The sequence below is a fragment of the Stenella coeruleoalba genome, assembly GCF_951394435.1.
Source record: "Stenella coeruleoalba genome assembly, chromosome: 1".
NCBI classification, from domain to species: Eukaryota; Metazoa; Chordata; class Mammalia; order Artiodactyla; family Delphinidae; genus Stenella; species Stenella coeruleoalba.
Window position 1 is genome coordinate 172702346 of NC_137169.1, and position 15400 is coordinate 172717745.

General features: G+C 40.0%; 1 protein-coding gene across 2 annotated transcripts in view; it reads left to right on the forward strand.

Moving 5' to 3' along the window:
- NIBAN1 (niban apoptosis regulator 1) overlaps positions 1-15400 on the forward strand; it is a 236244-nt gene that overhangs the window by 134731 nt on the left and 86113 nt on the right. For both annotated transcript variants that reach the window (XM_079935300.1, XM_079935299.1), the window contains exons 2-4: positions 4169-4299; positions 8385-8516; positions 14238-14352. Coding sequence is in view for 1 of the 2 variants with exons in the window: in XM_079935299.1 (XP_079791425.1) it covers positions 4169-4299; positions 8385-8516; positions 14238-14352 (378 nt within the window). In the remaining variant the exon portion in view is untranslated. The remainder of the gene's footprint in view (positions 1-4168; positions 4300-8384; positions 8517-14237; positions 14353-15400) is intronic.

Sequence of the window (15400 nt, forward strand, 5' to 3'; positions counted from 1 at the left end):
ACGTGCTGGTTAGCATTCCTAAAACATCTGTGAAAATGTAGGTTATGTTTGTCTTGAGCTTGCAGTGAGTAGGACGGCTGTTCTGTATGCAGCAGGGCAGGATGGCCCCAGTTAAAGAGTTACAATAGACAACTTGCTTTTGGCTTCTCCTTGATTCCTCAGTTTAGTTTAAGGACCTTCCCTGGGGGGTTGGCTTGGGTGTTTCATCATCAATTTAATTACTAGGGATTACCAAAAACTTTCTATGTGCCAAATGCAGTGCTGAGCACTTTTATTTTACTGTGTTGTTTCATGTAATTAAGACAGCACTATGAGGGCTCCCCTGGTGGCGCAGTGGTTGAGAGTCCGCCTGCCGATGCAGGGGACACGGGTTCGTGCCACAGTCCGGGAAGATCCCACATGCCGCGGAACGACTGGGCCCGTGAGCCACGGCCGCCGAGCCTGCGCATCCGGACGGAGCCTGTGCTCCGCAACGGGAGAGGCCACAACAGTGAGAGGCCCGCGTACCGCAAAAAAAAAAAAAAAAAAAAAAAAGACAGCACTATGAGATTGCTACTCTTTTTTTCTAATTGAAGTATAGTTGATTTACAATATTGTGTTAGTTTTAGGTGTACAGCAAAGTGATTCAATATTTTTGCAGATTATTTTCCATTATAGGTTATTATAAGATAAGGGGTATAATTCCCTCTTCTGTACAGTATATCCTTGTTGCTTATCTATTGTATATATAGTAGTTTGTATCTGTTATTACCATACCCCTCATTTGTCCTTCCCCCTTCCCTCTCCGCTTTGGTAACCACAAGTTTGTTTTTTATATCTGTGAGTCTTTCTGTTTTGCATATACATTCATTTGTATTACTTTTTAGATTCCACATATAAGTGATATCATACAGTATTTGTCAGCCTGACATTTCACTAAGAATAATACTCTCCAGTTCCAGCCACGTTGCTGCTAATGGCAGTATTTCTTTCTTTTTTATGATTGAATGATATAACATCTTAATCCATGAGATTGCTACTCTTGTTGGCTTCATTTTATATGAGGGAAAGTAACTGGTGTGAAGTCCCACTACTAGTAAGTAGCAGAGATGGGACTCTTTAGAGTCAGCCCATGTCTGTCTGACTCCAGAGTCCGTCCTCCTAACTACAGTGGTATTTTGCCCCAACACCAGGCTTTTCTCAAATTGTCAAGATCCCTACACTGGGCATTCCTTTATTTGGGTTTAGATCAGCTTGATCTAAAATCTAGATACATTTTGGGAATTGCTTTAGGTTCTTTTCCTCTTAGAACTTGTGATGTTGTTAGCTGTTTTATTTACATTTTGAACCAGTCTTTAGGTTAATTCCCTTAGGAAGCTGTAATCTCTTTTTTATAAACGCTCCCTGGTGGATGCTGTGCTGATAGTATATGCAGATATTCAAATCACAGAAACATTTTTCTCATACATTGGGAGGGGGTGGTGGCATTGTAGCATCTCAGTATAAGCAGGGCATCCTTGAGGGGGCTTGGTGATGTGGCAGGATGTCAGATTTCAAGGCTTTGTAGAGCTCATCATAAAATGACATCCACCTCCTTTTATTTAGATCCAATTGCTTGCAAGAGTGCAAAAATTAATCAGAAATTAACTGGCTGCTCTCCTGCGACTAAATAGTGGTTACTTGGATCTTAAGGGCAAATTTTGTTAATCATTTATATGTTTCAGTGAGGTGAGACCATTCTCATTGTGGGGATTCTCAAAGATGTCCCACGCCTATACAAGAAAATTATAGACAAGTGTATAGAATTTTATTCCTTATGCACTGTATAAAAGCTAAAAAAAATAATAACCAATTAGACACATAAAGCCTGAGTATATTAAAGTATTATGCAAATACTGATTAATAGTAATACCATAAACTCACAAAGCAAGCAAAAGTATACCTGATTCAAATTATAGGAACTTTTATTTGCATTTCTACAGAACCTATTATTAGTGGGTATCAAAGCACCTTACAAGTAATAATTATTAAAGCTCATAAATGCAACCAGAAAATGTCATTTTATTGAGGGAATAAGCAAGAATTCCCCTTTGCCTCATATGTATTATGAGATCTAAACGCCTAAACTAAAGAAGGATTTTCCTTATAGAGAGTATTTATACACTGTGGGTGTTTGGGGCAATGATTCCATAGGCATAGAAGTCGGCAGCTATGGATTCAAGTTTCTCATATTGAGTATCTTGATCTATGTGGTTAGAACCCTTCACTTATTTTTGAAAGTTTACATGTGTAATAGCTCTAAACAGCTATAAATAAATATAAGTATAAAATATAACATACAGGGTTTCCCTGGTGGCGCAGTGGTTGAGAGTCTGCCTGCCGATGCAGGGGACGCGGGTTTGTGCCCCAGTCTGGGAAGATCCCACATGCCGCGGAGTGGCTGGGCCTGTGAGCCATGGCTGCAGAGCCTGCGCGTCCGGAGTTTGTGCTCCGCAATGGGAGAGGCCACAACAGTGAGAGGCCCGCGTACCGCGAAAAAAAAAACAAAACCATACAGAGCTATAAGTAGCTATGTCCTTATATTTTAATATTTCTCTGTTGACTATAATATCAAATTTGAAAACAAAAATTATGCCAAGTTCACATGAGAGTATTTTAAAATATTTTGGAATGTTATATCAGGTTTATTTTTTCTCAAACTAATATCTTATTCCAAGGACTAACAGCTTGTAAGCACAGTCAGTGTGACCTGTATTTATTTGTATACTCTGTGGCAAGTCCTTGAAATATTGTGCAAATTTCTCATCTGCTTCAGAATGCCTGTTTGCCCTTTCTCCCCTATTTCTCCTTCTCCTTTCCTGCCTTTGCAATTTCCCTACTTTCTAAAGTTAAGCACAGGTTGGAAAAGCTCAAGAGTATTCCAGTGCCTGACTCTCCCTCTCCCTCCATCTCGAGTCCTCAAGCTCCTCCCACATGATTATTCCTCAGATTTATTTTCTTCTGGTGCTAAGAGGTCATATTGTAGTTGCTGGTCACAGTTGTGAGGCAGCTGTACTTGCATGGTTATATTTCACTGTCACGTAGATTCCAAGAAAAGTGTGGACTAGTGAGCATCTTCCTTTACAGTTAGGATGCTGGAGCCTAGAGAGAATGAGTGACAACTGAGGTCATACAGCTGGTTCACTTCTCTGTCTTCTAGAATTGGGACCAGAATTTAGGTCTTGAGACTCTTAATCCAAAGTTTTTACCTCTACCCCATGGTAGTTATATCATTCTCTGAATCATAAAAAATTTTAGGGACTTCCCTGGTGGTGCAGTGGTTAAGAATCCGCCTGCCATTGCAGGGGACACAGGTTTGAGCCCTGGTCCAGGAAGATCCCACATGCTATGGAGCAACTAAGCCTGTGCGCCACAACTACTTAGCCTGTGTTCTAGAGCTCGCAAGCCACAACTACTGAGCCCTCGTGCCACAACTACTGAAGCTTGTGCACCTAGAGCCCATGCTCCGCAACAATGGAAGCCACTGCAATGAGAAGCCCACGCACCGCACAGAAGAGTAGCCCCAGCTTGCCACAACTAGAGAAAGCCCACATGCAGCAACAAGACCCAACCCAGCCAAAAAATAAATAAATAAATAAAATAAAACAAAAAAATTTTAAAACCAAAAACGTAGGAGCAGAACTAGAAGAAACAGTTTGTTGATTTTATCCAGGGCTGTGGATCAGCAGGACTAGAAGTGGAGCCTTAGGATCTGAAGACAAATGGAGTAATGTGTGTGCAGAGTTGAAATGGTGAACCCTGGGATTATTGTTGTATTGCTGTGTAGGAGAAGTTGAATGACTGGAGGTAGAAGATAATGAAGAGCAAGTTGAAGTGGAGAACAGGGTGAGGTAGAATGGTGGTCGTAGAAGAACTAGGAGGATGGTTGAGTTTATGGTCATGGCAATGGGTTGTTAATGTAAAATGAAGAAAGTTGGTTACTGAATAGATGGTCCTTAAGGACCTCCAAGTCTCTCAGGACGATGCCAGAGGGGGAGGAAGTCATGGCAGCAGGTATCAAAGTCCTCAAGGCATGTGGGCTAATAACAAATCCCTAGGAAGCAGAGGTGTTGGGGAGCCTAGAGGGGTATATATAGAATTATGGAGACAGATGCTACATTTGTAAATTCTCATTTTCATATTTTTCCAGGGAAAACTGAGGCTGCTATCAAAAACTTCAGTCCCTACTACAGTCGCCAGTACTCTGTGGCTTTCTGCAATTATGTACGCAGTGAAGTAGAACAGCAAAGAGATTTAACATCACAATTTTTGAAGACCAAGGTAACCCATGGAATTTGGTTTCCATATTTCTCCCACTGAGGAATGGTTTATAACCCATAATATTTCTGAAATAAACAATAATTTGAATGACAGTTTAAAAAATCTGTTCTCCAGTCATTTCATGCTCAAAAAACTATTTGCCTGGAAGTTAGAACATACGATTTCTTGTTGATGGTGTAATCCACATAAAAAGAAAACGAACACGATTTCAGTTTTACTATGTTTTTGCCCCATTGATGCTTTGACGTCAGAAATCTGACTTGCTGTGGTGAAGTACAGTAAAAAAAAAAAGTCATAATTTCAGTGCCTCATACTATGGGTGTTTTTATTTTGGTCATTGATCAAATGTGATTTTATCTTCTAAACCTGTAACTTATTCTCTCTCCTTTGCTCCATTATAATAATTATCCACAACCTAAAAAAATATTTATTGACACTATGTGCCAGGCCCTAGTCTAAGAACTTGAGAACAAGACAAATTCTCTGCTTTCCTATTAATATTCAAATAGAAAACAGACAATAAACAAATGAACATCAGGTTATAAGAAATGCTACAAAGTAAAATAAAGCAGGAGTCTCATTTCAGAGAAGGTGGTCAGTGAAGCCTTCTGTGGAGATGACATCTGAGAAGAAACTAGAGTGAAATAAGAGAGTAGGCTATGTGAATATCTGTGGGAAGAGTGTTCCAGGCACATGGAACAGAAGTGCAAAGACCTTGCAGCAGTCAGAAGCATAGCAGGAAGGCTAGTGTGCTGAGAGCCATATAAGCAAGGGAGGAGAGCTGAAAAAGGAATGCAGAGTGACAAATAGGGACCAGATCATGTAGGCCCATAGACCACAATAAAGGTTTTTAAGTGTGATGGGAAGTTATTGGAGGGTATTGAATACAGAGTGACTTATAATTTTAAGTGATCTTTCTGGCCTTTCTATAGAGAATAGATTATGGGGAGGGACATGAGAAGAAACTGGAAACTGGCAAGGAAGACACTGTAGCAGTCCAAGAGAAGGACGATGGCCAATTGGACTAGGGTGGTGATGGAAACAGTTGTGAGAAGAGTCCAAGTCAGAGCTGACAGAACTTGTTGATGGGTTGGGTATGAGATAATAGAAGAAGAGAGAAATCAGTGATGACTTGGCTTTTAGCTTGAACAAATAAGCAGATGGACTTGTCTTTTACTCAGAAGAGTCAGAAGTGGATGGGAATCATTTCACTTTTGGCCACATTATGTTTAAGATACTTATTTCACATACACCCATGGAAATACTGACTAGGTCGTTGAATGCTCTGATTTGGAGCTCAGTGGAGAGGTTGAGGCTAGGGAATAGAAATTTGGGAGTTCTTAGCTCATAACTGGTATTAAAGTCATGGGACATAATCAAGGGAAAGTATAAACAGAGAAAAGGAGAGCTTCCGTGACCAAGTCCTGGCCCCTCCAACATTTGGAGATCAGAAAAAGGAGAAAGATTCAGCAAGATGGACTGACAGAAAAATAGCCTGTGGAGTAGGAAAAAAAAAATCAGGAAAGTGCAATGTGCCAGAGTCAAGTAAAGAAGGGGTTTCAAGAAAGAGGGAGTGATAAGTAGGTCAGGTATTGCTGAAAGTTGACCAATAGATTCAGCAGCGTGGCTTTGTAGGGATAACTAATTGTCATCCCCATAAAACAGTGATTGACAAAATTTGGGGAGTTTGATAAAAATGCAACCTCTGGTCTGTACCCCCAGAGATTCTGATATAGTATCAGTATAGTATAGTATATAGTATATAAGTCTAGGGTGAGGCTGCATTTTTTTTGACAAATATTGTACAACTCCTGTTACATGAATTTCCCAGAGTAGTCAAATTCATATAGACAAAAAGTAGAATAGTAGTAACAAGGGAGTGGGGGTGAGGGAAATAGAGGGTTATTATTTAATTGGCACAGAATTTCAGTTTGTGGTGATAAAAAGGTCTGGAGATAGATAGTGGTGATGGTTGCACAACACTGTGAATATAATTAATGCCACTGAACTGTACACTTAAAAATGGTTAAATCGGTAAACTTTGTGCCATGTGTATTTATTTTACCACAATAAAAAATAACATAAGGAAAAAAAGAATACAATACTTAGGGATACACTTAACCATGTAGATGAAAGAATTGTACACTGAAAACAAAATGTTGCTGAAAGAAATTAAACAACACATAAATAAATGGAAAAGCATCCTGTGTTCATGTGTATTTTACCACAATAAAAAATACTCAATATAATGAAGGACTTAAATTAATAAGATTAAACCGATCAGGATACAGTAATAAATGGTATGGTAAAAAGACAATAGCAAAATCTCACTGGCTTAAAAACAGTAGTTTGTTTTCTCCTCATATTACATGCCCTACGTGTCCACTGCGTAGATTGCAGAGGGCTGCTCTGCTCCACAGGGTCCTTGCTCAGGGACACAGTTTGACCAAGTCTCCACTATCTGGATGGTTGGTGAGGCGGCATTTTTAACAAGCGTATCAGTTGATCTAAGTGGCCCAGGTTTGGGCTTCCCTGGTGGCGCAGTGGTTGAGAATCTGCCTGCCAATGCAGGGGACATGGGTTCGAGCCCTGGTCCGGGAACATCCCACATGCCGCGGAGCAACTAAGCCCGTGCGCCACAACTACTGAGCCTGTGCTCTAGAGCCCGTCAGCCACAACTACGGAAGCCCGCATTCCACAACTACTGATGCCTGTGCACCTAGAGCCCGTGCCCCGCAGTGAGAAGCCCGCACACTGCAACGAAGAGTAGTCCCCGCTTGTCCCCCCTGCTCGCCGCAACTAGAGAAAGCCCGTGCACAGCAATGAAGACCCAATGTAGCCATAAATAAATAAATAAATAAATAAATAAAAATAAATAAATAAAAGAAAAAAGTGGCCCAGGTTTAAGAAATGCTGTACCTAAGAACTATAAAGTTCAGCTTATATATGGTTGCAGTCTCATTTTAAGAGGAGAGTGAGGTCCTCTTTTACGTGTTAATGAGTCCATATAGGAGAGCGCCTCATTATCTGCCTCAATATTAAGCCCTGAAATTTATAAAGCTATTTATTTATTTCAACCCTTAGCAGATTCTTAAAAAGATTAGCATATCACTCTTCTCTGTATGGTTCATGTAAATTTTGCTTGAAAGGGGAGGCATGAGTTTCTAAAGGGACTATGGCTTTTTTTATTGAAGTATAGTTGGTTTACAATATTGTTTTAAAGGCACTATAGTGTTTGAATAACATCAGTGTAAAGTCAGTGACACGTGAAAGACAGGAGGCCCATTCCTATATTTTGAGATAATACATGAGGTAGGATGGGAATTACCCCTTACACGGTTAGCCCAACAGAAGACCTAACTAGGTATCTAACAGAGACTTCCCTACAGCACAAATAATAGAAGAGAGAAATCAGTGATGACTTGGCTTTTAGCCGGGGTTATGAACGAGAAATCCCTAGACCTTTAAGTGGAAGAGGTAGAATGAAGGTTTGCTGGCTTGCCTGCTTGTTCTTTAATTAGAGAGTAAACAGAGTCTCCTTGAAGAGCACAAAGGTGGGTTAAGTGTTTTTAGCCTTGGTTCCCAGACCTTTGGATCTGGGGAAACCACTGAACACTGACTCTTGAGGCAGCCCCTGAAGGTTGACAAAGAGGGGAACAGCCTGTTAACTCCCCTGTTTTAATTAACCCTGAGGTATATTCAGGGTGTTGGGATAGATGTCCACAACTTACAGTTAACTGCCTCACTCCCTCTCTTCCACAGAGTTTACCGAGGATTTATTAAGTGCCACAGGGATGCAAGGCATAACCTTGCTACTATAATCCCTTCTAGCATATGCTTCTGTTCTTGTAGGATAATGAAGGGAATGCAAATCACAAAAATATCACTAAGACAAATATTTGCATTTGGTCAGGAGAAGTAGGAAAGGGAAATGTGTAGGCAGGTGGAGGGAAGCAACAATTTCCCCAGGATCTCAGCACAAGATAGTTTCTGAAAATATTCCTGGAAATACTGTGAATAGACTCAGTGGTAGCATGATATGCTATCTTTTGTTGTGACAGTTAATTGCATTCATCTTCTTTAAGCCACCGTTGGAGCCTGGAACTGTTTTGTATGAAGCAGAGCTATCACAGTTTGCTGAGGACATAAAGAAATGGAAGGAGAGATATGTTGTGGTTAAAAATGACTTTGCTGTGGAAAGCTATGAGAACAAAGAGGTAAGACATTTCCTTGTTACCACTGATTCTTGCAATTTTCTTAAATGTTGGCTGGGTTGACTGACAAGCCCTCTCCTTTGAGACTGACTGATTCAGTGAGCACTAACAGATTCAGGTATTCATTTCAGTCAACAGATATTTATTGTGGGTTATAGTAGGTTCTAGGCGTATCACTGTAGATTAGACAGGTGCTTGCAGTCTAGTGGGCAACGTAGACTTTGAACAAGTAATTGCAAGTGAGTGTAAAGATAGAAGGTTATACTGAGTGGCCAGTGCGGGAGCCTTTCCTATGATCACTGGGCCTCGAGGCCTGTCTTAGTCACCTCCCTGATATCTCTCCCTCTCTGCTCTGTGTCTCCATGTCTTCCCACTCTTAAGCCTCCTCTGTGGCAGAGGAATTATTTATTAAGATTGTGACTGGATTTGCATGGGTTCCTAAAAATTCAGAACTTTTCACTTACTTTATTTCACTTCTACGTATGAATTTTTTTCACTAGCTTTTTCCTGGTTATCTCATTTTTTCCCTTGTCTGTAAAATGTGGAGAGATGAGATAGCATATGTACAGTGCCTAGCACCTGAGAGGACCTTAGTTTTTATTGGTTCCCATTTCTTTCCCCATCAAGGGAGGTAATGTGGTGTAAATGAAAGAACATTGGACAGAGAATTTGGAAAACTAAAGTTGAGGTCAGGCCTCCATTAAACTAGAGTGTGAGGCTGAATGATCCCACTGATTCCTTCCAGATCTCATACTGTACACATATTCAGTCTACATAGATTCTCAAGCTCCCTTTGAAATGAATAGTTACTATTTATGGGTTAAAGTTAGTAACATATTTAAAACTCTGCACTCTTCACTATAAGTTCAAAACTAGTCAGGACATCCCCTGCAGATACTCTGAGTAATTACCCCTGATGCTAAACCTTTAGGAAGAGGCTTCAGGCTGACAGATAGTGTGTCTCCTTCCGATTTTTGATGGAAAATAGAAATAAAATATAATACAAACTTATTATACCACCTACCAGGCAGTACTCGAGTGCTTTCTTGGGTAGTCTTATTCTTTTCAACATTTGTTAAGCCAGTATCTTCTCTGCTTTATCTGTTTTAGGATTTTAGTCAACATTTGATTTGCTCTCTGAAGCAAATGATCAATACAGTACAAATAATGATAATAATAACAAATCACTTTAGATTTCATATGGCCCGTTATACCGTCCTCTCAGGGAAGCTTGAGAAGAGGCAGTATAGCCTAATGGTTAATATTATGCACTTTGAATCACACCTTTACCAGTTACCAGATGTGTGTCCTTGCGTAAGTTATAAATCTCCTGGAGCCTCAGTTTTCTCATCTGTAAAATGGTGAGCATGATTCCTTCATCACAATGTTGTTGTGAGGATTAAAGACATGAATGCATTGAACCCCTTAGCATATGGCCAAGTGCTGGCAGAGCCCAATATAGAGCAGTTGTCAGCATGACAACTAACTAATGTGGAGGAAACACTCATAGAACTCACTCTTGTACTTATTAAGGTTTTCACCACATTCGGCACTAACGGAAGTTTCATTTTAAATCAAATTTTGGTGGTTTTTTTCCCCTTTTCATTTTTTTACGCATGCTCCCTCAACTTGCAATTTATGGACTATATTGCTTTCTTTACTTTGCTCATCATTTTCAGGTGAACTTGTTCCGATTGTTAAGATATAGTCACTGAATTTGGTAATAACCAATTTTCTTTTTAAACTTGGAAGAAAAATACCCATGCAGTGTGCCATAATTCCTTAAAGTTTTAATGATATCCTGCTTTTTAATTACAGAAGGTTTTTTAAAAAAATTATACCTAAGAGTTATACATTAAGTTTCTATCTATAAACTGCCTATTCTTTTATTGAGAATCCAGTTTTGGCTGGTAATTGAGGAGGAAAAAAATGAGCATTCTCATTCTCACTTCCTACTTCCTATACACTTGCGCTGGGGCTGGACAAACCCAGGTATGAATCCTGGATTTGTCACCTACTCACCACTGGGTCATTGGCAAGTTATTTAACCTCTCTGAGCTTCATTTTTCTCGTTTATAAAATGGAGATAATGTCTGATTCACAATGCTGGGGTTTTTTTGGGTTTTTTTTTTGCGGTACGCGGGCCTCTCACTGCTGTGGCCTCTCCCGTTGCGGAGCACAGGCTCCGGACGCGCAGGCTCAGCGGCCATGGCTCACGGGCCCAGCCGCTCCGCGGCACGTGGGATCCTCCCGGACCGGGGTACGAACCCGTGTCCCCTGCATCGGCAGGCGGACTCTCAACCACTGCGCCACCAGGGAAGCCCCACAATGCTGTTTTGAGGATTAAATAATATAATATATAATGTTTATTAAAGCCTAGATTAGGCCTGTTTTCACAGATAACACAATTCACATTTGAGGCCAGTCTGAATCAACCTGTTCCTAGACTTTCTCAAAATCACACCATTTTGGATTCTTCTCTCTTCTGCTCTGGGTCCTGATGTGCTTGGGCACTTGATTAGTAGTTCTTACAAGAATGAAAACAATCTTCTTAGGTGTACAAGAGTTTGTTTTGTTTGGGTTTCTTCAGTCACTATCTTATTGATGCAGAATGAGGCTTGCTACTTGCAGAATGTGCGTTTACTCTGATTTTATGGCCCTGATCAACGTTATTTTAGTTATTCGCGAGTACACTACAGATTTTGGGTCCCACAGTTTCGTGGTTTCAGTTCTCAACTTGCTTTTAGCTTGTTAGTCTCAAAATTTTCCCTTGACTTATGCCCTCCCATCAGATGCACATACTTACATTTTATCTTATCTGCATGTCCATGTGAGTATATCTGTTTAACCAACTGCTTCACTGCTTTAGCGATGCTCTGTACCCCTTTTACATTTCTCAAACAGCAGAGCTTTTTGTGTGCTGGCCGGAATTTGTTCTGATGTCATGTCATGGTATCACACTTCCATCCCAGATCACTTTACTGCAAAACAGTCTCACGCCTGAGGGCAAAGTGGTGGTATATTTTATCATGGTTACATTTTTGTGTTTCTGGTAAAAATCCTTGGCAACCATAATTGAAGTTACATGTCCCACAGTCTCATTTCTCATTAGTCTCCAAGCATTTTGTGTGGTAAATGTCTGTATGCGTCATCATCCTTTTGGTTATTAGAATGATTCAGGCGCTAGCATCTGAAACGATAAGTGTGGTGCAGAATTTCTGAAGTTACTGAGATTATGTTTCACCCCCTTTGAGAAACATATCTACAGTGAATCTCCCTGAGATTAGGGACTGTGACTTACCATCTTGTGACCGTCACACAAAAGTATTAAAGTACTACCCACAAGTAGCAAGGACGCAAAACATTTTCTTCACCCTTGGGGCCAGGAGGGGCTGTGACCCACATGGGGTCAAGTAAAGCTCTACCCTGACTGAAGTGATTGGTCTAGTCTAGAGCTGGTCACATGATCACAGCCAGAAAAAAAAAAAGCTACATTAATCAAAACAGCGTGATATTGGCACAAAAACAGACATATGGATCAATGGAATAGAATAGAGAGCCCAGAAATAAACCCACACACCTACAGTCAATTAATCTTCGACAAAGGAGGCAAGAATATACAATGGAGAAAAGTTATTCTCTTCAGCAAGTGGTGATGGGGAAATTGGATAGCCGCATTTAAATCAATGAAGTTAGAACACACCCTCACACCATATATAAAAATGAACTCAAAATGGCTTAAAGACTTAATTATAAGACTTAACACCGTAAAACTCCTAGAAGAGAAAATAGGCAAAACATTCTCTGACATAGATCATACCAATGTTTTCTTAGGTCAGTCTCTCAAGGCAATAGAAACAAAAGCAAAAATAAACAAGTGGGACTGAATCAAATTTATAAGCTTTTGCACAGCAAAGGAAACCATAAGCAAAACGAAAAACCAACCTGTAGAGTGGGAGAAAATATTTGCAAATGATGCAACTGACAAGGGATTAATTTCCAAAATATACAAACAGCTCATATAGCTCAATATCAAAAAAAGGAAAAAAAAACCCAATCAAAATATGGGCAAAATATCTAAATAGACATTTCTCCAAAGAAGACATGCAGGTGGCCAAAAGGCACATGAAAAGATGCTCAGCATTGCTGATTATTAGAGAAATGCAAATTAAATCTACAATGAGGTATCACCTCACACCAGTCAGAATGGCCATCATCAAAAAGTCTATAAATTATAAATGCTGTAGAGGGTGTGGAGAAAAGGGAACCCTCTTGCGCTGTTGGTGGGAATGTAAATTGGTGCAGCCGCTATGGAGAACAGTATGGAGGTTCCTTACAAAACTAAAAATAAAGTTACCATATGATCCAGCAATCCCACTCCTGGGCACATATCCAGAGAATCTCTAATTTGAAAAGATACATGCACCCCAGTGTTCATAGCAGCACTGTTTAAATAGCCAGGACACGAAAGCAACCTAAATGTCCATGACATGAATGGATAAAGAAGATGTGGTGTATATATACAATGGAATATTACTCAGCCATAAAAAAGAATGAGGTAATGCCATTTGCAGCAACATGGATGGACCTAGAGATTATCATACTCAGTGAAGTAAGTTAAAGTAAGATAAATATACAGTATCACTTATGAGGAATCTAAAAAAAAGATACAAATGAACATATTTACAAAACAGAAATAGACTCACAGACATAGAAAACAAACTTATGGTTACCAAAGGGGGAAAGGGGAAGGGACGGATAAATTAGGAGTTTGAGATTAATGGATACACACTACTATACATAAAATAGATAATCAACGAGGACCTACTGTATAGCACAGGGAACTGTATTCAGTATCTTGTAATAACCTATGATGGAAAAGAATCTGAAAAAGAATATATATATATATATATATATATGTAACTGAACCACTTTGCTGTACATCTGAAACTAGCACAACATTGTAAATCAACTATACTTCAATAAAAAAAAATTTTTCTTAAGATAAAAAAAAGAAAAAGGGGCTCGGATTGGTGGCTCCTGACTTGAAATCTCCACAGCACAGGTCCAGTTTCAGGCACATTTGGATCCACAGCTCCAGTGACATCAGAACTCAGTTTGTTCTTTCTTCCATCTCAGATCTTTGCCTTCATTCAGCCTGACTTCCCTAACAGGCCACAATCTCCACTGTCAGGCTCCTTCACAGTCCTCCACAGTAACAAGATGGTGGTGGTGTCCTGTCCTCACCTCCTCGCAGAGCTGAGGCTTTCCTGTCAGCCCCTCTTGCAAGGCCTGAAGCTCACTCTGATTGGATTGAATCAGGTCATGTGACTGACCCTGACCCAATCACTGCAGCCAGGATATAGCCTGTGGAATCTATAAGAGCTTTTCTCGCTGGCCCTGGGACAAACCCTAACTCTCACTCTGATAGGACATGCTGAGGTCATGTGACCTTCCCTGACACAATCACTGCAGCTATAACATAGCCAGTGGAAAGTGTAATAGCCTTTCTTCCTTTTGGTCCTGGAGCAAGTCCTGATGCTGTCTCTGACAGAGGCTTCCAGTGCAAAACTGGAAGCCTTTTTTGAATAAATGGCTCTTACTCGTTGACATAGTGTGGGAATTTCTATCTCTGAGTATATTTGTCTATTTCTAATATTCCTGATATTTTCCAAAAATCCAAATGAGGAAAAAATCCACTCACTTATGCCTTTCCTTTCCCAGGCCTATCAGAGAGGAGCTCCCCCTAAAAGCCGAATTCTTCCAGCTGGTGGCAAGGTGTTAACCTCAGAAGATGAATACGGTTTATTATCTGATCGGCATTTCCCAGACCCCATTGGTGAGTTGCTGAACATTCCTTCCCAAGACAAAATTCCTAAACATGTTTTGTTTAGCTAGATCAGTGCTTCTCAAGGGGAGGGGTGATGATTTCACTCTTCAGGGACAGTTGGCTGTGTCTGGAGACATTTTTGGTTGTCACAACTTGGGAGGATCATGCTACAGGCATTTAGTGGGTAGAGGCCAGTGATGCTCGCTAAACAACCCCTGACAATGAAGAATTATCTGGCATTAAATATCAGTAGTTGCCAAGGTTGAGAAACCCTGGGCTAGACACACATTCTCCATAGGCAAATGGAAGATATAATTTCTCTAATTCAGGTAAACATTGTAACAATTCTGTTACTTTAAATCATATTTGGTAATACACAAGTCAGTCACTGTGCTCCTAGCACATGGAAAATATACCATTGGTCAGGCATCTTGAAGCTTTGGAATATCTTGCAAGCTTTACACAAGACAGCAGAAATAAATATTTAGGGCCCAGTCTGTGAAATGTATAATCCCGTCTTTCAGTAAGACCTGTCAGAGAATATTATTTTTCTAATTTTAGGATGCTATGCAATAAAATATCCTAAATCAACAAAATGGTTTTAACAAGCATTACAGTAACTCATAGCTACTGTGTAAAAAACCATTGCATTAATTAGCATATCTTTAATAATAGCTGAATGCTGCCGTGGAAAGAGCATTGAACTGAGAATTTGAAGGCTGGATTTTTATCTAGTTCTATCTGTGACGCTTATCAAGCATTTTCCCTAGCTGTTGCTGAACCTCTCTGATTTCTGTTTCTCCCGGTTCTAGGGCCTTGAAATTGAACATCTAGAAGGATATTACCAGCTCTAACATACTTTGATTCTCATTCATTTCACTTCTTCCATGTAGAGAGTGTGATGGATAATATTCAGACGAAATAGAGCGTTTCATAGAGATTCATGAACTGTGGATAATGTAATAACACCATCTGGCTTTGTGTAAATCACACTGCACAGTAATTACTTAGTTTCTTGGAGAGAGCCCTGGTTCTTATTAATACGTATAATCATTTC